We start from the raw sequence: 25,398 nt of genomic DNA, 5'->3' as shown, positions 1-25,398 counted from the left end.
CACCCTCCACCCTGAGTCTCTGGCTCAGCAGGTCTGGGCGGGGCCTGAGAATCTGCACGATCACCAAGGTCCCAGGTGATCCTGGTGCTGCTGGTCCAGGGAACACACTTTGAGAACTGGAGTTAGATCAGCTGTCATCATTGCCCACCTCTGTCTTACACAATCATTTTAAACAGAATTTTCAAACAGATTTAAAATTACTTCAGGACAAAAGAAGGATCCTATACAACCCAAACTGAGGTATGCAAATCCACAGGCTAAACAGTGTCTGCCTAGAATACCAATGCCACCTACAGATTTGCAGAGGGAAAACAGCTAAATAATTTAACGGGCACTTTTATAACATGACATTATTGTTATCATGCAGAAATATACTTTCAAGGACAATGCATAACTTAGTGGAATTTTTTAAGACAGAATTAAGGGACTTCTAAGAACCCTCTGACTTTTCCAGGGATCACGTTTCGTGTTCTCCTCTGAAAAAGTTCCACACTAAACTGCACTTCTAGGCCTGTGAGTGTGTGTGTGGGGGGGGGGGCCTTGCACGTGTGTGCACGTGTGTTCTGTGTGTGCATACATGTACTGCAGGTACAGGTGTGTACTGTGTGTGCATGCATGTTATTCCCCTCACCTCAATCAGGATTTTGTTTTGATGGTGAGAGGTAGAAACCTCCCTGAGAAATGCCATTTTAGGTGTTTTCAGGTACTAACACTGTAGGTGAATTAATTGCATTAACATGTTCCATGAGGCTAGCTGTGGAATAAGAAAGAAATCTAAGTGGGAGGAAAAGTGAGGTGGGAAGGAGGAAGGTGGCTTGACGTGAGCTTCAAACCAGGTTGCTGTGGAGTGAAGGCTGGCAGGGTCCTGGCAGACACAGGCACCAGACGCAAAAACACACGTGCCCACCGACCCTCCGGCCCCACCCATCACCCCATCTAAATCGCCCCGAACAATCCCAGGCTACAGCAGTTTGTGAGAATAGGAGGGAGAATACTATCTGCCAGTCAACAGCTTAGACAGCTTCTCCTTCTACTCTGCAAGCAATACCATGAGAACACAATTTCTTCCTTCCCTGGGACAGCCCTGCGGGGCTCCCCAGGAGATCCTCACTGTGCCCAGTTATTAATCCTGGTTGTCACAGTCCCTCGAGAATCAGGGTTGGGACAAGTCGAGTTTTATTCTGAAGGCTGATTTTCCTGAAGTATTTCTTATGTTAAAAAAAAAAAAAAATCCAGACAGCCCAGCCAGGGTTGCTCAGTGGTTGAGCATCAACCCATGAACCAGGAGGTCACGATTCAATTCCCGGTCAGGGCACGTGCCTGGGGTTGCAGGCTCGATCCCCAATAGGGGGTGTGCAGGAGGCAGCCAATCGATGATTCTCTCTCATCATTGATGTTTCTATCTCTCTCTCCTTCTTTCCTCTCTGAAATCAATCAAAGTACATTTTTTAAAACTCAAGACAATAATGTGATTTAAATTTGTGAGCACTATGCCTGGCTGGTGTTGCTCAGTGGTTGAGTATTGACCCATAAACCAGGAGATCACAGTTCAATTCCTAGTCAGGCAATGCCCGGGTTGCAGGCTCAACCCTCAGTAGGGGGCATGCAGGAGGCAGTCAATCAATGATTCTGTCATCATTGATGTTTCTATCTCCCTCTCCCTTCCTCTCTGAAATCAATAAATATATATTTAAAAAAAACAAACTCAAGGGTCACTTACATGAACATGACAACAAGGACAGAGGCTTAACCTACAGAACACTAATCCAATTCCTAAGGACCTACCTGTCCGATGAACTCGGGGAAGCTGAGGATGGGCCCGTTGTGGAAGACTGGGTAATAGAAGACATAGGCCATCATCCAGGGCAAGGAGTAGAAGGTGCGCCCGCAGGGCAGCTGCTGCCAGCAGAACTCGAGGCTGAAGCTGGTGTAGTACAGGCAGCGGACGGTCAGCGTGAACTGCAGCAGGTAGTACTCGTTTTCTGTCTTGTACCACCCTCTCTGCAAAGTCGCCAGGAAAGAACAGCCCGTGAGTGGCAAGGAGGGACATGGCCAGTCTCCAGGGAAGGAGATTTCTTCCACAGGTAGAGCCGCAGTGCCATAAAGGGAGTCGAGAACCACTGAACAGCAGGTAAATCCGTGGTAATCGAAACAAGCAGTTAAAGAGCAGCGGGCAGAAGAGTGTCTCTAATATCAACCATCAACTCAGCATTAAGCCTGATGCAACATAATGAAGATTTTCCCAGTATGCACCTGTCGATCCATCCATTGGGTATCCTGGAGGTTAGCCACTACCCATGGACACTGTGACAGCTCCTCCAACAATTCTGAAGACAAAGCGAGGCTTATAAATGTCACACGGATTGTCCACTAGCTCATCTTTCCCATCAGGTGCCCATCCAGGGCACACGAATTCCAAGTGCCATCACTTGAATCAATGAGTGAGTGAGTGAATGAATGAATGAATGAACAAAAATAAAGACACCACAGGAATTCCAGCTCTGCGGTGATTTAAGAAAAAATATAAAAAACTTTCCAACATTTTCTATGCAAAGAAATACCCGCTTTATCTGTCTCGGGGGCTATCATGGGCACCAGATGAGACAAGGCTTGTGCGAGTTTCCTGTAAATTGTACAGTACTCTCCAGATGACTTTTGATGAAATGCACAGGGACTATTGCTTTCTTTTCTCTCTATTGCTGACCCTCTGTTGCTGTGATATTTGCCACCATCTATGCCTACCCAACCTGGAAGAAAAGGTTAGCCCTGTGCAACCTCAGAGGGCTAAGACATATATGGCTACAAAAGACGACTGCAGAATGCAACACCAGGGTTCACATGCATCAACCGCACGTGGCCACTAGGAGGAGCCCCATCACAGTTCTTCAATTGTTGCCTGAAAAAGGGATCTATCTACAGGATGGGGGCACCACCCAAGGGACCTTCTCCTCCCCAACGGAGACACTTGCCTTAATTTCCTCCACATCCTGCAGCCTCAGCGTGGAGAGCAGGAGGAGAGAACAGAGCCATGACAGGAACAGTGACCGGAACTGGGCTACGCAGAAGGAGATGACGGTGTGGAGGAAGATCATGGCCGTTCCTGGGGTCCCCAGCACACACCAGCAGGCCCACATCCCGTAGGCGGTGAGGAACCAGGGTCTGTGCTGTGGACAGAGGACCCGTGAGAGAGGCACAGAGGGAGGGGAGGGAAGAACAGAGATAAGGGGGAGCTAAGGAGCATTGTTATGGGAGGTTCTACCTACGAGAGACTAATGCTTGGCGACCCCCTGCACACACTATCCTGCAAAAGTGATGGTGAAAGCAAGTATTGGTGAACACCTCTCAGGAGTCTTACTGAGAAACCCGGGCCATCCAAACCACAAAAGGCTTTGAAAGTCTAAACCGCAGATTTAATATTAAATATTTAATTACATTTTTACTTCATTAGCATATTGTTTACAGTCTAATTTATGTCACAGAAAACGTGTATCTTACCTGCTTTTTGTGATATTGAGGCCTTTGCACAGTCAACCTGATTAAAACATTGTCTCATTTTAGAAGAGTCAGAGACTATCTTTCTATTATCAAGTTTTATAGTGATTGCCATGGAGTAACTAAATAGGTAAATTAGCATGTCTTTGCTTTCATGATAAATTCTTGGTCATCTCTGGCTCACTTAAAAGCCACACTGATGTTTAACGTTGTTTGAAAGGCAATATATCACAGTGGTTTAATTACTCATGGTTTTAAGTCCAACGGCCTAAATAAATCCTAGTGTCCCCATTAACTAGCTGTGTGGCCCTAGGTAAGTTGCTTCATGTCTCTTGTGTCTCAGGTTTTTTTTTCATATATAAAATTAGGATAATACCAGTACCTCCTTCAGAAGGTTATTGTGAGGACTTAGCAAGTAAATGCATGTGAAATGCTTACTAGTACAGTGGTCTCTGCATACACAGTACGAACAGTAGAAATTTCAGTTGTTATCCTATAGGGAAATAGGATGTGTCCTTTCAGCGTGCATATAAAATATGGTTTCCAGGAATGTCTTCTTGTAAAAACAAAAAGCCTCCTTGAAGGGAAAGGCAGATGTGGGCTGTAAATTGTAAATCCCATCCTTAGATGCTAACTCTTCCAAAAAAAAAAAATTGCTGAAGTACAATTTTTCCTAAACCTATACTCCAGCTCAAGAGAGAACGTTTTAAATGAGCGATTATGTCAGCCACTTTTAAGTTCCAAGAAAATCAGAGAAATCTGCAGTTCATTTTTACTATTTTTCCATCCTACCGCCCACAGGAAACAGCCACATAAATTTGCTTCAAACTTTCCCCCAAACACTCACCTCTAGGCAGAGTGCAAGTATAAGAAACAAGGTCGCCAAGGGTGTTTTAAGAAGTAGTCACAACAAATGAAAAAAAAAAAAAAGGTTCTTTTGCAACATGACCTACAGCAGCATTATTTACCACTTGGGATTGTTTCATGCTACGTACATGCACATATACACAGCCACATTTTTATTAAGTGCTATTTGATCCATTTGGAAAAAGCCTGTTTTCTGGGATTCGTTTGGGAATTGAACCACAGACTTAAGCTGCTTCAACTTGGAAACGCTGACCGAACCTTCAGGAAATACTTCATAGTGCTGTGCAAACCCCATGTGCTCAAGAGATTCTCTGATGAGTTCCCCGTGCTCGCAAAGGCTACCTGGGGGCACGTGAGCTGGTCCCATATTCCATTCCCCACTGTCTCCCTCCTGCCAAACAGTCCAGGCAGGCGACATCTGACGTCGTTCTCTCTAAGACTTCACAGAAAATGCTCTCTCGTTCACCTCGTGTTCTCTACAAACCCTCATACCACCCACCCATGCTCACCCATGGGTAAAGGCAAATCTACTACATATGTTCACGGTGAACAGGCGATGAAAAGGAAAAGATGTGGACAATGCAAAAGAAGCACCTATAAGATCCTGATTTTCATACTTTGTCTATAAAAATGCATGGACACAGACGATATGTGGTGAAGGCCTGGGGCAAGGGGGACCGGGGGGGCGGGGAGGGTACATCTATATAACGTTCGACTACAAAGGTAAATTTTTTTAAAATGCGATTGTAATCCCATCCACAAAACTCCACTAAAATCCTGATATAAGGTGAGTAGCCCTCCATGCCTCATTTCAAAAGTTACACAGCAGTAATCAGCATAATTCCCTGGATATCCATCCACGTTGCTGCAGGCACCAAAGCTTGGCTCCCCTATTGCTGCATAGCATCCCATGATGTGGACGTAACACCATTTGCTTCACCATTCACCCGTTTGAGGACATCTGGGCTATTTCCAGTTTGAGGCCATCATAAATAAAACTGACATGAACATCTGTGTTCAGGTTTAGTGTAAAAAATAAGTGTTCATTTCTCTGGAACGAATGCCCAAGTGTGAACTTGCTGGGATGCGTGGTAGTGACACGTTGAGTTCTGTAAGAAATTACAAACAGTTTTCCAGAATGGCCATCTCCGGTTCTCACCAGCAATGTATGAGTGGCCCAGTTCACCCGGATCCTCAGCAGCATTTGGTGTTTGTTACTGTTACAGCTGAGCCATTCTGGTGGGTGTGCAGGGCTATCTCGCTGCTCTTTGAAAGGATATCAAAGTCCGAGCAACCTGAAGCTGGAGAATAAGACAGGTTGAACTTTGCTGGATGCAAAATTCATCAGAACGATCCCAACTCCTTAACTCTCTTTATTCCAGGCTCTTCCATTTCTAATAAAGATAAAAGGGAAAGCAGGGGCAGAGGAGAAACTTCTAAAAAATCTAACAAACATTGTTTAAAAACTGTCCTCAGTTTTCTGGCAGAAGAGATGAAGCCAGACTAAGAATACGATGGCCTTTCTGAGGGGACACAGGGCTTACTGCCCAGACTGAAGTAGGGAGGCAACCTTCCCCTACTCCCCCTGCTCCCTGTGTCCACACTGAACCATTTCTCAAAAGGGGGCAAGGGAAGCTGGCTCTCTACTTGATGGCCTCCCTTAGAAGACTAATATCCTGTCGTGTTCATGTTATAATAATGTAAGCCCAGCCAGAACCGGTTTGGCTCAGTGGATAGAGCGTCAGCCTGCGGACTCAAGGGTCCCTTGTTCGATTCCAGTCAAGGGCATGCACCTTGGTTGCGGGCACATCCCCAGTGGGGGGCGTGCAAGAGGCAGCTGATCAATGTTTCTCACTCATCGATGTTTCTAACTCTCTATTCCTCTCCCTTCCTCTCTGTAAAAAATCAATAAAATATATATTTTTTAAAAAATAAATAATGTAAGCCCAGAACGCAATGGGTACCTAGCATATAGCAAGTGTTTCATAAATACTAGATGGGAAGGAGGAGTGGATGGGTGGATGCAAAGATGGATGGATGGATGGATGGATGGATGGATGGATGGATGAATATGCTTCCCCAAGTCTTGGGATTTAACCTGGTAGTTATGACTAAGACATAACAAGAAATCAGCACCAACATTTTGGACTTTTTGGTCCGCTAATGTGAAATCCTGCAGTTTTCCAAAGTCTCTACTTATACCACTTAACCCCTTATAAACAAAGGCTGCTTTGCCAATGGATCTGAAACAGAGGGGAGTCTTTCCACACCTCACTGCCTACTGTGTGTTCCCCACGCTCAGGGGTCTTTTATGTTGGGGGGAATCTCAAGTTGGCACCTGGTAGGGCACAGGCCCCCACCTGTGGGAGCAGACCTCTGCTGTACAACTGCTGCCTACTGCCCCAGTGAGGTCTCCCGGGCACAAACCAGTTGAGCTGGCGCATTCCCAAGGCTGAAAGCAGCGCCCCTGAGAACAGCCGGGGGACTGGCCCCCCTTCCTCCTGCAATTCTACCGTCTTCAGATGTTCTTCACAGGGAGGCAGGGAGAGCTGGCTGGCAGTGCCCCCGCTCACACCATCCCTACTTCTCTTCTGCTCTAGCTTTGCTGGGCTGTGGGCACGGACTGGTAATAGGATGTGCCTGCGTGGTTTCCCTCATTATCTCTGTCGGGAGAAACGAAAATGCCAGGCCTCGGTGAAGACTCCTGTTGGCAACTGTACCAGACTGTGCTGTGTATTCATTCTCCCGCATCTGCCTGAAAACCACTGGGTGGGGCACTGTTTGAGAAATAAATGAAAGGAGTCCATCGGTGATCCTGATGCATGGCACAGTTTATTACATAATCAAGGGGAGCCGCTGCTGAAAAATATGTCTGTATATCTCCGCAAACAAACAGGGAGAAAACAAAACCATCCCAGAGTCCAAACAGCTGCCTTCCAGCCTACTTTTCCTGGGAGCAAGGCGGGAGGGAGCTGGAGGGAGGGGCTCCCTCCCTGGATCTGCACTGATGGAGGAGGAAGAGCCTGGTTCCAGGAGAGCCACTAGTGCCTGGGATCCCTATTAGGTGTGCGGTTTCGGTAACCAGCTGGGAGGAGGGCCTGTTCCCCCTCGGCCCTCCCGAGGTTCCTTCACTCATCTCAGCCAACACGCCTTCAGTCCTGTGGCCGATGAGCTCAGCGGGCTGGGCCCGGATGCTAATGATGTGGGTTCAGATACAGGGAAAACTGCTCTGTGGTTAGCAACAGCCCCAACCCGCAGCCCCCACCCGGGGCGGCCTTCTCAGAACCTTCCTGCAGGGTTATTTTCCGTTCTGAGGGCTGAGAACACATGGTCTCAGGTAGTGGCGAGGCCACAGGGGTGTTGGAGAAAGGAGGAACTGTCTGACCCGCCCAGCGCACATGCCAATCATAACAAACCACAGCCCGGGCCCAGAGCCGCTATTCAGCCGCCCCTCCCAGGGCACCGGGCCCTGGCGCAGTCACCAAAACCCAGAGAGCCCTGCCCAGAGAAAAGGCCTTTAACCTCGGCCAAGGAGCTCAGTGGAAAGTTTCATTACTTGTCATGGCAAAAAAGAAAGAAAGAAAGCTACGCTTTTGAAAATAAGCTGCCTCTCTTTGGAAGGAGGCAGGGCTTGCAAGGGGAGAGACGAGATTAGGTATTAGATGGAGATGCGAAGCATCCTTCAGGGTTTAAGGGCTGTTACACCAAGAATCGCTAACATCTGGCCCGCACAGTGCTGGTCACAGTTCAGGATGCCTCCAAGGACAGGGAAATAAATGAACTCCGGTCCAAATCGTCCACCCTAAGGACCAAAACACCCACCCGAATTAGGGCCATCTGGAACACTTCGCCCAGGTGGTGAAAGCACAGAGCTCGTGGGGCCAAAGCTGTGGTTCATACTTATATAAGGGCCAAGCAGCCGCGCACAAAGAGAGCACTGTGCCCCAGCCCCAGCCAGAGCCCTGCTCGCCAGCTGTCCCACAAATCAAACCTGTGGTCCCAAAGGGGACGGGACACACACACACACACACAGAGAGAGAGAGAGAGAGAGAGAGAGAGAGAGAGAGAGAGAGAGAGATGACTCTGTGAACTCTGTCTCATTCCAAGAAAAATGCAAAGCCACCTCCTACTAACTTTGGATGACATGTGTTCTGCAGAGAAAATGACAGGTCCAGCCCAGTGGTTGAGCATCAACCTATGAGCCAGAAGGTCATGGTTCAATTCCCGGATGGAGCACATGCCGGGGTTGTGAGCTTGATCCACAGTGTGGTGTTCAGGAGGCAGCCGATCAATGATTCTCTCTCATCACTGGTGTTTCTATCTCTCCCTTCCTCTTATATATTAAGACAGGTCTGCCTGTGCACCCTGCCTGAGAATGAGATGCCAAGCTGAAGTAAGCAAACAACTCTACTTCCTTCAAGCCCCAGCTCAAAGCCACATCCTGGGAGGCCTTCCCTGTCACCGCAAGGCAGAAGTGGCCCACTCCTTCCCCGAGCATGGCACCCAACCCACCACCACATGAGGTCCAGACTGAGACCAGCGTTTCGTTTCCTAGGTAACCTCTCAGTTCTCCAAAGGAAGGGGCGTGTCTCCCAATCCCTTCCCCAGCACCCAGCACACACTTGAAACAGGGTTGGAGAAGGACATTCATGAGAGGAGTGTTGGCATGACTGCACAGATAGCCTCTGCCCTCAGAGATTTGGGATCTCAAGACCGTCGCCTCCTTTCTTGAACACCGTGGAGAGGACTGCTCCCAGGAGCAGACGACAGTCTCAGCACATGCTAAACGCCAGCAGATGACAGCAGCCACTGCCTCTTGCTCGGCTGTCATCCTAAAGCAAGCATCACCTTGAAAAATATCAGACCCTCAGCACTACCCCAAGAAGCAAATGCTACCATCCCTGTTGCACAAATGAGGAAATGAATTCAAAGGTATTAACTAACTTGCTGAAGACTGCATAGCTTAAAACCCGCAAAGCTGGGAGCTAGCCAGGTGCTCCTAACCACACTCAATACTGCCTCCCAAGATGGAAAGAGTCTTAACTCAAAGTTGCAAGCAAATTAAACAGAGGGACATCTATATCCTAAACCAGTGGTCGGCAAACTCATTAGTCAACAGAGCCAAATATCAACATTACAATTGAAATTTCTTTTGAGAGCCAAATTTTTTAAACTTAAACTATATAGGTAGGTACATTGTTATTAACTTAATTAGGGTACTCCTAAGGCTTAGGGAGAGCCACACTCAAGGGGCCAAAGAGCTGCATGTGACTTGCGAGCCGCAGTTTGCCAACCACCGTCTAAACCAGTGATGGCAAACCTTTTGAGCTCGGCGTGTCAGCATTTTGTAAAACCCTAACTTAACTCTGGTGCCGTGTCACATATAGAAATTTTTTGATACTTGCAACCATAGTAAAACAAAGACTTATATTTTTGATATTTATTTTATATATTTAAATACCATTTAACAAAGAAAAATCAACCAAAAAAAATGAGTTCGCGTGTCACCTCTGACACACGTGTCATAGGTTCACCATTACTGGTCTAAACCATAAGAATCATGCAAATTTCTTGTTAGATTTGATTGAGCAACTAAATTTATACCCCTCCCCCGGGAACTGGCTTTTCAGGTCATTGCACTATGGACATTCCCTTTGCTGAAGACCACATTTCACTTGCGGTGACCACATTCCATTATCTCCCCTCCGGGTATGCATAAAGAAGTCTCTGCCCAGAAAAAAACCCGCCAAAAGTCCTTTAAAAGCCGCTGACTCCCGTCACTGGGTGCTGGAGCCAGCCTGGTGTGCAGATGATTTTGTAAGTTTGTAATCCCTCATCACTCTGGCCTCATTCCTCCTTTGCAGATCTACCATTTCTGATGATGGTAAGTGCAGGAGTTGAAAACTGAGGAAGTTTGGAAAGAGGGAGGAGCACCCAGCCAAGAACCTAGAGTTCATCTACATTTCACATCCTCAATGGGGGTTATAGCTCCTCCAATGGAGGGGGAATTGGTTCTTGATGAAAAACGTACTCTTTATAAATAAAAGGCATACGTTCAGTACATAAACAGGTATGCAGTACATCTGTAGTTCAGATTTCATGGAGCAGTGACAATTAGGAAAACAGCTAAAAAGGCTCCTGGAGGGGGGTCATAATGAAGAAAGCTAGAGAAACACTCATCTATGAGTCACAAACAAGTAGTAGCAAGAACAAGAGGGAAGCAAAGGAGGCCAACCAGACGGGACACGCGGGTCCTGAAATATGGTGGGGGGGTGGGGAGGGGTGCAGACAGAACATGAAGAATTCAGTGTGCCCAAAGCAACCTCACCTTGCCTTCTACTCATGTGATCAATTAAAAACATATCAAATCTCATACACACAGAAAAAAATATCTGTGACGTTTGTAAGGTGAATGAAGAATAATGAAATAGCACCGCACACCCACCAGCAGCTTAAGAAAAACAAGGCTCTCAGTGCTTTGATGGGCTCTGGGTATCTACCCCCCACACCCCAACCCCAGCCCAATTCTTTCTACATCCTTCCCTAACCAGCCGTGACCACTGTCCTGAGTTTTACGTTGATTTTGTATTATCTTTCTTTGTAAATTTGCAAGTGTGAATCTAGTTTGCACACTTCTGAGCTCTGTATACGTGGGATCCTATCTGACAGATTCCGCTACAACTTACCCGATTAGCTCAATGTCATAATCCAGAAATTCATCCATGCTGATAACTGTAGTTTTACTTCCAAACCTTTACATTCATTGGTTTGGAAAATAACTTGAAGGAAGTACATATGGGATAAGGACGTGTTACCCCTGTATCTGAAATGTCTGATCGATCATTAAGAATTCATTCGCATCTCTTCCAGGCTCATATCCATGTCTACTGATTCTTAGCTCAGGGCCCTTTCTTCACAAAAAGCAAAGGAGAAAGAGGCTTAAAAGGAAACGGTGCAGAGTCATACCTTCCTTGCAATCTGGTTGGCCATTTGCGACACAGCCAGGTGGCCGAGGAGGAGCCACACCAGCCGCTGCTTCCCCCACTCCATCCAGAAGCTCCACTCGAAGTCGGTCTGGTCCTACATAGGCCAAAGCAGAACTGATCAGAAAGGTTCCAGGACATTCTGAGGCAGAACACAAGCTCCAGCTAATAAACCAACTAGAAAGAGGGCCAATGGGAGTCCAAACTCTACAAGCTTGACCCCCGGTGGGGGGCATGCAGAAGGCAGCCGATCCATGATGATTTACATAATACTCCCATCCTTGACCCCACTGAACCCCGACCCACATACGCTCTCCCCTCCAGCGTGGCTGGTCTCATTGCTGTTCTCCAAATAAGTGTCTTTGTTAAAGGTGATTCCCAGGACCCTCTGCAGGATAGAAACTATCATTATTCCCATTTTATAAACAATGAAACGGGGGTTAAAGAATTCAGTTGTTACCCAGCATCACACAGACAGTGTAAGTCATGAACTGAGCTTATCTCAGCTTAGTTATCTCTCTCCCTCTCCCTTCCTCTCTAAAATCAATAAAAATATATATTTTTAAAAAGTGGCGGGGGGTGGAATCAGGTGGCCCAAGTTCTAGTCACATGTCTGTCGCTGTGTAAACCGACCAGGCACTTAACTTCTGCCTACCCACATACACTCTCCCCTCCAGCGTGGCTGGTCTCATTGCTGTGCTGTGTGGGAAATGAAGGTCTGAACTAGTGCGATGTCTAAGATTCCTTTCAGAAGGTGAAAAAACTTATTTTCCAGGCTAAAGGAAAGAAATACTAAGGGTGTGGGTCACCCACGCCCAGGAATTCTGAGCCTTGACTGCCTGTGACCTTTCAAGAGAGGGCTGATCTCCCTGCTCACCACCTCGTGACCAAGACAGGTCTCCAGGTTCCCACCCACATTGGCAGCCTGCTCTGTTCCAGAAAGTTCCCCACTCATCCGGCCTGCCCTCTTCCCCAGAAATGGGAAGAACCCACCACCGTGTGTGGATTTACTGCACGGTATGGCCTGCCCACCTCGGGGTAAGAAAACTACCCTCAGAGAGGTTAAATATCATGCCCAAAGTCTCCCAGCCAATCATGGCAAAGCCCAAGTTCAAAACCCAGGTCCTCAGGCTGCAAAGTCTGTGTTCCTGTGATACCATACGGAGTACGGCTCTGGCTGGTGCGGCTCAGTTGGTTGGACGCCATCCTGTGCACTGAGAGGTCACCTGTTTGATTCCAGGTCAGGGCACATGCTTGGGTTTCAAGCTTGATCCCTGGTGGGGGGGCATGCAGGAGGCAGCCGATCGATAATGTTTCTCTCTCTCTCATCATTGATGTTTCTGTCTCCCTCTCCCTTCCTCTCTCTCTAAAAATCAATAAAAACATATTTTAAAAACAAAGAAAAGATAAAGTCTCTAGAAAGCGTGGACTCAAAAGGAGTGAATCCATAGATAACAGAAAGACTGCAACATCTGAAATGCCATAGGAAACACCCATCATACCCTTCTCCTCAAAATACTAGTAAAAGGAAGGTCTGCTCCATATGGCAGACACCACCACTTGACTCAATCAACACTCCAACCCCCTGCTGGAACGACTTCCTATAGACATTAGTGGTTGGAAAGCAGAAAACTACATTGCCCAGAATCCCCTGCAGCTAGCACGTCTGCACACATCATATGACCTTGCTTCTGGTGAACACAGGAAGACGTTGTAGGCGAAAGAACCTCAAGAAACATGGGCTATGAGACTCTCCTGAAAGAATGGTGGCAGAGACTCGGAGGCCCCGGCAGGCCAGCGGTACACAGCTTCCTGGAGGGGCATTTGGGGAGTTCTCAAGCCGTGAACTGGGCAGCAGCCCCGTGTTGCAGGCTACTCTGGGAATGGCTCCTGGAAGCTCACTTTAGTGCCTGTCCCCACAGTTTTTTTTGACTATTCTGAGAGCTCCTGAAATTCCCACAATAAATTCCTTTCTGTTTAAACTGGCTGGAGAGGAATCTGTTGTCTCTGTGGAAACTTGATCAACATCCTTTGAAGTTTTGTTTGTTTGTTTGTTTGTTTTGATCAACATACTTTGGAAAGAATTTTTCTTCTGATTGCAATCCAGCTTTAGTTTCATAATAGAAGCATTATGAAAAGAATTCACTTTGTAGAAAACTTCTGAAATAAGTCTGTTCAGTGGAGGAAAACGAAATGGAGGAAGACAGCAGCTAGGTCAGTCCGAGGAATGCTCTGGAACTGGATCATGGAGGCAATGAGTGTTTACGTTAGAACACAGTCACCAGTGAACCTAGGTGTGCGGTTCAAACCCAGTAGAAAAGGCTCCATCTTACTATCGGGCAGCATTTTTCACTGGCATTCCTCTTTTCTCCTCAGACAGAGCAGACAGTGCAGAGATGAATAGATTCACTGTTTTCCTTATCCTTGTATCCGGAATTTTGCAACAATAACAAAAGAAACACAACGGAAGCACTAGACATTTTTGTGTTATCTATTTCCGAAATGACATCATGTGCATAGTATTTACTTTGAGACCGGACCTAATTCCCAGTCACACTGAGCAAAAGTAATTTGTTTACAAGGCTCCGAGGAAACCTTTACAAGGTACTTGAATCCGGAAACATTTCCCTGCACTTTCAGAGGCAGCGCGCTCGCCTTAATGGCCTATAAATCTCCCAAGGAGAGAGGGAAAAGGAGGGCGTATTTACATGAATTCTGCACAGGAGCAGCGCTGCTCTCTGGGTGAACTCAGCCCAATGATTCATGTAGCAATTATTGCAAGAGTTTGCTTTTCTTTCAACAGATGCCTTGCTCTTTCTAAAATAAGTTGAACTAAATTAGTTTACTGCTCTCAATTTTCGGAGACAACACTCCTTCCCCTGCCAACATTTCCTCAAAGATGAAATGTTTTCATTAACAAAACTTCCTCCCCCCTGCCCCCCCGTAAATAACAAAATCTCTGCTTAAGTGTCTTCCCCATCCTGTACAGGTGAAGGTGAAGAAGATGCTCACGGGGGTCAGGATGCCACTAACTGGACTAGCATAGGGCACATACCATCCCAGTCTCTTAAAGGGCCCTCATAATCTAGGCTGGGCAAATCGGCCCAGGGTAGAAAGGGGGCAGGGAGGTGTTTTGTAGAAGAAGGAAAGAGAAAACTTCTCGAGGACTTAGTTAAATCAAGAGAACCTAATTGATGTGGGGGAGTTCGTTGAATCTCTTCAACCTAACGGCCAACCTAAACTCAGTAACTTCCTCTGGCTACACCGCTACCTCCCTCCCTCCTAGAATTCACTCCAGATTATGCCAGACATATGCGGATACTTGAGCAAGTACAGATTCTGTCTCCCTGTTTTGCCTATTCCCCATTTCTCCCTTTAGTCCTAGAGCTTACAAAAAATAAATCACTGCCCTAGCCGGTTTGGTTCAGTGGATAGAGCGTTGGCCTGTGGACTGGGGGGTCCCAGGTTCGATTCTGGCCAAGGGCACATGTCTGGGTTTCGGCTTGATCCCCTAGTAAGGGGCATGCAGGAGGCGGCCGGTCGATGATTCTCTCTCATCATTGATGTTTCTATCTCTCTATCCCTCTCTCTTCCTCTCTGAAATCAATAAAAATATATTTAAAAATAAATAAATAAATCACATTCTAAAAGAGAAATACTAAATTCTAGTACGAAGGCAAAGGCACAAAAAAAAAGGTATTATTTTCCCCACATCCTCAAACCGGAAAAAAAAACACGTTTTCTACAAGGTACATATATGGAGAAATGAGGTGCAAACAGTTAATAAGGCTATTCAATAAGTTAGGGATCCTGACCCCCCAAAAAGTGTAACAGAATGTGATGACTAGATAGCAAATGACATAACCTCGTAAGATTCCCCAGCTACAAACCATGCTAATAAAGCCTACATCCCATTCGCGTCACTTGTGCAGAATACAGAAAGACTAAGCGAGTCACAGTGACATGGAGAAAAAATGGTTCCCAGGCCTTTGGGGACCATGGTTCCTGAAATGGTCCTCACACTCAAGAGAATCTGCTTTCTGCCTAGAAAGTCTTCACACACTCAAGAAAACTAGTTCATATATAACATCTCTGCAGCGGGCGAACACGAGAAACTGGAAATCCAGATGGAATCCCAAAATGTTGAAGGTCCCCGAGGCAGAGGTGAGTGATAAAAGAGAGAAAGGAAAAGCTAACATTCTTGCCATAGTCCAAGGGGAGAAGAGGGGAGCTCTTCATAATCTCAGATACCATTGTTTTTGTTGTTGTTGTTAATCCTCACCTGAGGATATTTTTCCCAATGATTTTAAGACAAAGTAAAAGGGAGGGAGCGAAGGAGGGATCGAGGGAGGAAGGGAGGGAGGGAGAGAGGGGAAGAGAGAAATGTGAGAGACACATGGATTGGTTGCCTCCAGCACATGCCCGGACTGGGGTCGGGGACCAAACCTGCAACCCAGGTACATGCCCTTGACTAGGAATCAAACCCAGGACCCTTCCATGCTCAGGTCTATGCTCTAACCACTGAGCGCACCAACCAGGGGCACAGATACCATTTTTCTCCTTGAATCTTACACACCGGGTGGAAGACCAGGAAAGTGGGCCGAGTATGTGAAAGAACTCCCCCACACATCATTTCAGTCTGTCCCCTTGACCCATCAGCTAGCTATCCGAGCTCTCAAAGAGAGAGCTCCCTGTGAAATAACAGAAAATATGTATACTGGTGCACCCGATGACTGGCACTGCGCTCCTCAGACCCTTGGAATTTCCTGTGACAAGAGCAATAGGAGCATCTTTTGTTCTCCTAAGCCCCTTGGGATTTCCTGGGTGCTAACACTGTGTTTTGTTGGAATGAGGTGAGTCTGGGTGGGCTCCTGGATGGGGCTGTTCACCAGAAAGATCAAGCCATGGGTAGAAGCTTGGGGTTTTCAGTGCCACACTCCATTCTTCTGAGAGGGGAGAGGGGTTGAAATAGAGTTAATGACTGGTCATGCCTCGTGATAAAGTGCATAAAAGTCCCCAAAATGCAGGGTTCAGAGAGCTCCTGGGTTGGTGAACAGGTGGAGGAACTGGGAGAGCGGGGGGCCTGGAGAGGGCCTGGAGGCGGCCTGGAGGCTCGGCACCCCTCCCACACACCTCACCCTGTGCATCTCTCCCATCCGGATGATCATCCGTATATTTTATCGCATCCTTTTATAATAAACTGTTAAACAGCAAGTAAAATGCTTTCCTGAGCTCTGTGAGCCACTCTAGCACATTAACTGGCCCTGAGGAAGGGGCCATGGGTACCACCTGGACGTGCAGTTGGCATCCGAAGGCAGGGGGGTGGGAGCATCTTGTAGGACTGAGCCCTTCACCTGTGGGATCTGAGGCCATCTCCAGGGAGAGTGTCAGCTATTGAGTTGAATTGCAGGACACCCAGCTGGTGTCTCAGAATTGCTTGGTGTAGGGAAGCCCCCCACACAACTGGTGTTAGAAGTATAGTGTGAGAGTAAAGGAGAAACACGGAGGAGCAGAGTCTGGGTTCTCTATACATGCCCATCCCAGAGCACCTCTTAGGAGAGTCAGCCATGGTGGTAGCTAAGGTGCCTCCAAGGCTGCGGACGGAGACCACCAAGAACAAGAACCAAGGCTCACCATGCCTCCAGCATCCATCGCCCGCAGCACACTGCCTCTGCCATCTCTCTGCAGAAACGTACCCGTTTGCTATTAAAATAACTTATCTTTTCTACGATGTCGGAAACTAACTTTAAAATACGTCAACGCAGAGACTTCTGGTTCCCGGCGAGATATAATAAACACCGTTCTCCCTAACCTTCCCACCAAGGACAACTAAAAGCCCTGAGTGTAATTATAAGATAAACCATAGGAAGACCCCAAAAGATGGCAAAAAGAAGAAAGACTGGCTAGGGACCTCAGGACTTGAGGAATGACAATGAAATAAAATAAATAAAATAGCTCACTGGATAGGCTTACTAGCAGAGGTAGACGACTCAGGAAAGAAGCATTGAACCTAAAGATGAGTCAATGAAAATCACACAATCTGAATAACAGAAAAAAAGTAGGCTGAAAACATAAATAAACAGAGCCTCGGAAATCTGTGGTACAATTATAAAGATCTAACATTCATGTGATTCGTGAAATCCTAAAAAAAAAAAGAAGAAGAAGAAGAAGAGAAAAAACGTGGGGCTGAAAAAAATATTCAAAGAAATAACGGCTAAAAATTTTGCAAATCTGGCAAAAGGCATAAACCTACAGATTCAAGAAGCCGAATGAACCCTAGTCAGTTTATATGTACCAATTAAAAGGCAGATTGGCGGAACGGATTTTTAAGAAATGATCCAACTCTATGCTGTCTGTAAGAAATTCACTTTAAATACAACAATATAGGTAGGCTGAGAGTAAAAGGATGCAGAAGGATACATACTCTACAAACATCAATCAAAAGAAAGCAACAAGAACCCAAAAATAGAGCCACACAAGTCTGGTCAACTGATTTTTGACAAAGGTGCAAAAACAATTCAATGGAAGAATCGTCTTTTCAACAAAAGGTGCTATAACAAGTGGCCATCCATAAGCAAAAAATAAAATAAAATAAAAGTAAAAATAAAACCTAGCCAATGTGTCTCAGTGGTTGAAATTGGGTCTGAGGTTTGCCTTCATGAACGGGAGGGAACTCTCTGTGGTTCTGTGCCTTAATTGTTGGAGGTTGGGAAAAGGAGAGGAGAGGACCGCACCCAGAGTCCCAACATACAGAAGGAATAAAACCAGTTTCCGTGATTGAGCCAGAATGAGGTTTAGAGCCCAGTCGGCCTGACCTCTGCTTCGCCCTCTAATGGTGGCTCAAGAGGCACCCAGTGACTACTAAGGTATCTGTACAATATCAAGGGTGATGACTGAGCCTCATTTGCATACCCATAATACCCTGCACAGAGTACAATCCTTTTCAAGTTTAAAATACTTTTTTTTTTAATTTGTCATTTCTAAGTGCAAGAAACTTACTTGAAAAACTTCTTGTGCAAACTTTAGGCAGAAAGTACCTCTAGTCCTAAAAAGCCACCATAACTGAACTAGGAGTTGTAGTTACTGGAGGAGGGAATTTGGGAGGGACAAAGCATACTCTGGTTTCTCTTCAGATCGCATAAATCTTTCGCCTTTTACTAAAGATTTCCGTGGAGAGGAACAATTCTGAGTTTATACTCAATTTTTTGAGGCCTTGCCTTGGCAGGGCTAACCTCACGGTTACAAAAAAAAGGTTATTTCTAAATTAGGACACTTCTCCAGTTTCATTACTGGTGGCTAAGTCTGGCGGTTGTCACGTGGCCTGGAGCTCCGCCCACTTCCTCCTATGCTACTTGCCTCCTGAGTGTCTATCTACATGGATGACAGAATTGGGCCTGAGATTGGCCTTCATGAAACCTGGGTGTAAAGTCATGCTGGACAACTCACCCACCTGGAACTCAGCAGCGACTGTTACCCTGACAGTGGCTTCAGTCAGTTCCCCACACACAGAGGCCACCCTCACACTCACTGGGGCGCCGGGCGCTCACTGTTATCTGCAGCTGCTTCTACTTTCTTTCTAACAGAGACAGCAACTGTCATGACATGATTTTTAAAAGTGACAACCTTGTGAAGAATGTTGACCGGCACCGCTTTTAGGGAATGTGAGAGAAGGAAGTGGTTTCCCCGCCTCCAAGTCTCTCTAAATGTCAGCTCCAAGTCACGGTTCAACCCTCTAGCCTGGAATAATCTCTGCTCCTTCTTCTCTCCGAGTCCCACCTGTTAGATCACTTGTAGGTACGGGACACGTTGTAAAAGTTAACTCTTCCCCTTCCCGGGGATGGTTCTTCACACTGAATGTGCCCAAATGGGGAGCCCACAGCCCAGAAGCAGTGAGTTAGCATTAGACGGATCCTAATCAGAAATCGGGTCCGAGACACAGTTACAATGCAGATAACTTCAATACTGGCATCTAAAGCTGCACAGGAGTTTATTAGCATGAGGAATGTTACGAATAAAGAGAGGGTAAAGCGGGTCAAACATATGGTGAGGGAGGAGACTAGACTTTAGGTGGTGAGCATTCAATGGGGTATACATTTATTATGAGGTTGTACACTTGAAATGTATATAATGTTATTAACCAATGTTACTTCAATACATTTAATTATTTTATTTTTTCCATCACCAATTATCCCCCTATACCCTCTTCCACCTCCACCCACCCCCATCCCCCCACAATCACCACACTATGGTTCATGTCAGTGAGTTCTTTCTTTTTTCTTTTTTGCTCAATCCCTCCACCACCACCCCCAGCACACGCACCCCCACCCCAAACAGCTGTCAGCCTGCTCTCTATCTATGAGTCTGACTCTTTTTTTGCTTGTTAGTTCAATTTGTTCATTAGATTCCACATAAGAGTGAAGTCATATGGTACTTGTCTTTCTCTCACTGGCTTATTTCACTTAGCGTAATGTTCTCCAGGTCCATCAATGCAGTCAGAAAGGGTAAAATTTCCTTCTTTTTTACAGCTGAGTATTATCCCATTGTGTAAATACACCCCAGCTGTTTTATTCACTCATCTACTGATGGGCACTTGGGCTGCTTCCAAATCTTGGCTACTGTAAATAACGCTGCAATGAACATTGGGGTGCACATATTCTTTCAAATGTATATAATGTTATTAACCAATGTTATCCCAACACATTTAATTTTTTTAAAGAGAATTTACAGATGAAAGGAGTGGTGTTCAACATATGTGGTGGGTTCAAAATTTTCTCCAGCTCCAACACCCTCCTAAGGATGAGGCAGAAGCCCTCAAAGCGCTTCAGGGATGTGGGAAACCACTTATTGTCTTCACTAGCAGAGAGGTGTGGACAAGGAGCCCGGAATGCTGGTGACAAAATTTCCTTCTTTTTTATGGCTGAGTAGTATCCCATTGTGTAAATGTACCCCAGCTGTTTTATTCACTCATCTACTGATGGGCACTTGGGCTGCTTCCAAATCTTGGCTACTGTAAATAACGCTGTAATGAACATTGGGGTGCACATTCTTTCAAATGTCTATAATGTTATTAGCCAATGTTACCCCAATACATTTAATTTTTTTTTTAAAGAGAATTTACAGATGAAAGGAGTGGTGTTCAACATATGTGGTGGGTTCGAAATTTTCTCCAGCTCCAACACCCTCCTAAGGATGAGGCAGAAGAACCCTCAAAGCTTCAGGGATGTGGGAAACCACTTATTGTCTTCACTAGCAGAGAGGTGTGGACAAGGAGCCCAGAATGCTGGTGACCCTTGAACCCTGGCAAAGGTCAGGGCTATGCACCCACTGTTTAGTCCAGACAATGGTAGCTGAAGCAACTTCCCCACCAAATAGTCATGTAAATCCTTACTGATAAGATAGTCTTCCTGTTACTGGAAATTGCCTGCCTAAGGGCTATGGGTGTATCCCAAACTGAATAAAAGGATGGCAAGGCCTGAGCACAAGCAGAGTCCTTCCTCTTGGGATGGGCTCTCGCCTGGCCCCCCAATTTCCAAATTATTATTTCTTGTCTCGTCTCTGTCATTTGTGTGTGGCCTCTTCTCCAGAGCCCGGACCCTGAACTACGGCAGGACATGGGATATTCACACAGGGACACTTGGAGGCAAGAAGGAAGAATTTCCTATATGGTTGCCAACAGTTGCTGTAGGGATGTCTGGGGCCACATTTAATTCTAATAGATATGGCTGGGCCAGGAGAAAGTGCCTGAGCTTTGCGAGGATGAAATTTGTACCCACTGATAAGGTCAGACAATCAGATTTCTGGAGCCTTAAGAAGAAAACAGGGGACAGGAAGATAGAGACCCCGGGGAGTTCTTTACCCAACACGGCACTCACACCTTTTACAGCATGTAGGAAAGATCCCTCATTCCCAAGTGCTGATGAATACTACACCTGGGTCAGTGCCAAGACAAAGGGGATGCAAAATACTGAACCCAGCTTGAAAACTGAGAAGGCTTATCCTTTAGCCACTGTATACCTTCTTGAATCCTCCAAGCAAAGTGCCAATCGCCAGGTCAAATTCTTGGTCCAATTGCTCTTCATGTTCTGACAAGAAAAACAGTGGCCATTAGTTCCCAATCCAAATAAAACTGGTTGTCTTAATAGCAGAGGCACTAAGAGAAACTGGAATGTGTTCTGGAAAAGCCGCCTGTGGACTGAGCTACGGGCATGGAAACGTCAGGCTCCTGGATCCTCCTCTCCAGTTGTCTGTGAGCTGAGTTCCTGGAAATCCGTGGTGGGGCTGCTGGAAATGTCCCCTCCCACGTGGAATCAGGCTCACAAAGGGAGAGGTGTCCAGAGAGAAAGCTTCCAGCACAGGGACCCCCTGGACGGGTTAATGCAAATGCCCCACTTGTTCAGGTGGTATAATATTTTTAAAATATATTTTTATTGATTTCAGAGAGGAAGGAAGAGGAAGAGAGATAGAAATATCAATGATAAGTTTGATCGGCTGCCTCCTGCACGCCCCCTACTGGGGATTGAGCCCACAACCCAGGCATATGCCCCTGACCGGAAATGAACCCGAGACCCTTCAGTCCGCAGGTCAACACTCTATCCACCGAGCCAAGCTGGCCAGGGTTAAAATATTTTTATATATAGTTTTTCAATCCTCACTTGAGGATATGTTTTTATTGATTTTAAAGAGGAAGGGAGAGGGAGAGAGAAAGAAACATCTATGTGAGAGAGGAACATTGATCAGTTGCCTCCCACACGTGCCCCGAACGGGGATCGAACCCACAAGATGGGTATGTGCCCTGACCGGGAATAGAACCCACAACATTTCAGTGCATAGGATGAGCCGTACTGGCCAGGGCAAAATAAAATTTTTTTAAACAGATCATTCCACACATTGATGGTGATCAAGGCCTCATGATGTGAGATAATGCTAACAAGATTATAAAATGGAATCGTGTAAGAGTAATAAGTATGTTTATAAGGCAAACAACTGATATAAAACAAAATATAATAAAATCTTCATTCAAATACGTTTTGAGGGTGTATAATAACCAAGCAGGGTGTGAGATGCTAGGAATGAAACAGAAGAAGAGTGGCATGTCTTTTGCCCTCCTGGGGCTCACTGTACACTAGGTAAGAGAGACAAATGAATAATAAAAATTTACAGTAGTGCTGATGAGTGCCATGACACAGGAATGAGGAGGTGGAGTTCGAGTCTTGGGGTGTCTATGTGATATACAGTAGGAAGCTGGATGGGTATGGGTGGTGCTCAAGAGGGCCCTAAGTTGAAGATAAAGACCCAGGAGACCTCAGTATAAGGGTAGTGATGAAGCTTCCAGAAAGACTGACATCGCCCAAAATACACAGAGTGCACAGACAAGAATGAGGAGAACCACTGCTACTGGACCAACAAAAGTACAGAACCACAGAAGACCAAAAGGAGCGACCCAGAACGATTGCCGGAAAACCAGAAAGAGTATGCCACTCGCCCTAACTGGTTTGGCTCAGTGGATAGAGCGTCGACCTGCGGACTGGGGGGTCCCAGGTTCGATTCCAGTCAAGGGCGTGTCCCTTGATTGCGGACACATCCCCAGTAGGGAGTGTGCAGGAGGCAGCTGATCGAAGTTTCTCTCATCGATGTTTCTAACTCTCTATTCCTCTCCCTTCCTCTCTGTAAAAAATCAATAAAATATATTAAAAAAAACATTTAAAACAAAAAAAGAGTGTGCGACTCAAACTTAATCACGAAATGATGCTGATCTAGAGTAGAACAAAGAGGCAGAGTCACACACACTAGATGCAAACAGCAGCCCCAACTTCAAGCCAAAGGCAACACTGCCCCAGGAATGACAGAAAAGGGAGGGGTACTGAGCACTGGGCCAGGGGACCGCATGGCACAGCTCTGCCACACACACTGCATTCCAGGGTCCAGGAGGTGTGCTGGAGGTGTGTGGTTGCAGCAGAGCTCTGGTCCTTTCTGCCACAGCTGCACACATGCCACATTGTGTGAGTGTGTGTGTGTGTGTGTGTGTGTGTGTGTGTGTGTGTCTGCATGTGCACGTGCATGGGCGAACGTGCTGTGTCATGCACAAACTCAAGTCAAGGGAACAGCCTGCAAACAAATAGCAAGACACTGCAATCCAGCAAAGACATACAGGAACCTCCTAATTCATTAAGGCAAACTGGGTGGAAAACCTCTCTGCTTCTTGTCTTTTTGGTTTTGGCTTCACTTTCATACACTGAGAAATCGCCAGAAACATCAGAATTATAAAGAATTGAAACAAGGCAGAAACTTGAGTTCTTTTTTTCCTCCTTTTTAAAAAGAGTACAACCAGAAGCAGTGAAATTTTCCTAAGCACCAGGTAAACTGAAGCTGGAGCACACCGCCCTCTAGTGGGAAAAAGGAATTCTGTGCAGACTGGAGAATTATGAGGACATCCTGTCCAGCAGGGGCGCTGTCCTACTGAAATACTATCTCACACACATTGGTAATTTTAAAGTTTCTAGTAGCCACGTTTTTTAAAGTTTTTAAAGAGTAAAATTAATTTCATATATTTTCGTTATCTCAATCTATCCAAAACATTATTTCAACATGGAATCAGGATTAAACAACTATGGATGTGTTACTCTGCATTCCTTTTTCTTACTCCTTAATTCTTAAAAGTCCAATGTACACGTTATCCTAACAGCACATCTCAACTGGAAGTGGCCACGTTCCAAGTGCTCGTTAGCCACGTGTCTAATGACTACAGTAAATGGACAGCGTAGCTCCAGGCCAAAATTCCCCCTCGCGCTTTGGAAAATTCCTACAAGCCACCCTCGTCTGACCTCGTGACACAAACAAACGTCATACAAAGTGCTCGTTAGCCACGTGTCTAATGACTACAGTAATGGACAGCGTACCTCCAGACCAAAATTCCCCCTCTCGCTTGGAAAATTCCTACAAGCCACCCTTGTCTGACTTCGTGACACAAACAAATGTCATACAACACACATGTAAAACCGCAATTTAAACCCATTCACACCCCCTTAGGAAATCAATTCGGTTGACACGGGAGAATGGAGGCTGAGACTTGCAGCAGGAGCTCCTTCCCAGAGGAGCCAAGGCCCCAGAACTTCTCTCTCGTTAAGCCTTCTGGGTAGGCATCCCATGCTCTCACTCTTCGGGCGAGAACAGCTTTCATCGTAAGCCACATACTACACTCAAGCAGGAGGAGCCTTCCCTGCCCAGGGAAATTGTCTCCCCACCACACACGCCTGACTGTAGGCGTCCTGGTCCCATTTTCCCACAATGCAGTGCTGCACCAAAGCGCCTGAGCGCATAGAAATGAAACAGTTTCTGCTGGTGAGCCCTCCTGGCTAAATCAGCTGTGGATTCTCCTCTCTCCAACCACCACCCAACAAGAGGATACATCAAAACCCCACCCTACCTACTGGGTGAGAGAATTTGCATGTTAATCGCTGCCACTGGGCCCTGGTGGTGAATCATTTACTTAAAAGCTCTAGCTAAGCTTCCCCTTTCACCCTCAGCACTTTGATGGGGTGGGGTAGGGGGAACTGGAGGGCAGGATCAGTGACAGGGGAGGGGGGCATTACACACTCACATGCCCTCCTGTGATACAAGCCACCGCCAAGGAGTAGCAACCCAATCGTGGCTTAATGCCTCCTGAGGCTTCTATGCATTTGAAAATCCTCATCCGCTCCTACTGGTTCTTTGGTTTTCTAGGGAGCCTGCAGGTATAGAAGACTGTGTAGTAAATGAGAGTAGAGAAAGGGAGCAGGAAAACAACTTCTAAAGATGAGGTAATGGAGTGGTAAGCAACTCTCAGATATTCCTATAGAATATGGCGTACAAGATGGGTGACAAGGCGCTGGTTTCCCCACATTCTTGAGGTGTGGGGGCTCCTTCTCTCCTGTCTCCCGACTGCCACTCAGGGAATGAAAAAGTGATTTAGAAATCCCCCAAGTAAAAGGAGACCATATATGTAAGTAGGATGCAAGGCAATAAAGGACGTAAAAGGTCTCAAACCTCCCAACAGGGACTCACCTAAGGAATTCTGGGT

At 46.3% G+C, this 25,398-nt stretch overlaps 1 protein-coding gene across 1 annotated transcript in view; it reads right to left on the bottom strand.

The window, feature by feature from the left end:
* The window catches only part of LOC102263662 (protein-cysteine N-palmitoyltransferase HHAT), a gene marked incomplete at its 3' end in the record, with an annotated part of 44,440 nt that overhangs the window by 4,838 nt on the left and 14,204 nt on the right, over nucleotides 1-25,398 (bottom strand). Inside the window, exons 3-7 of the mRNA XM_014531235.1 lie at nucleotides 21,357-21,424; nucleotides 11,653-11,730; nucleotides 11,326-11,439; nucleotides 2,970-3,164; nucleotides 1,786-2,001 (exon numbers count right to left, since the gene is read on the bottom strand). Of these exons, the coding sequence (XP_014386721.1) occupies nucleotides 1,786-2,001; nucleotides 2,970-3,164; nucleotides 11,326-11,439; nucleotides 11,653-11,730; nucleotides 21,357-21,424 (671 nt within the window). The remainder of the gene's footprint in view (nucleotides 1-1,785; nucleotides 2,002-2,969; nucleotides 3,165-11,325; nucleotides 11,440-11,652; nucleotides 11,731-21,356; nucleotides 21,425-25,398) is intronic.

This window comes from Myotis brandtii, unplaced genomic scaffold, assembly GCF_000412655.1.
Source record: "Myotis brandtii unplaced genomic scaffold, ASM41265v1 scaffold119, whole genome shotgun sequence".
Lineage (NCBI taxonomy): Eukaryota > Metazoa > Chordata > Mammalia > Chiroptera > Vespertilionidae > Myotis > Myotis brandtii.
The sequence above is the reverse complement of the archived record's forward strand: the minus strand, read 5'-3'. Positions and strand labels throughout refer to the sequence as shown.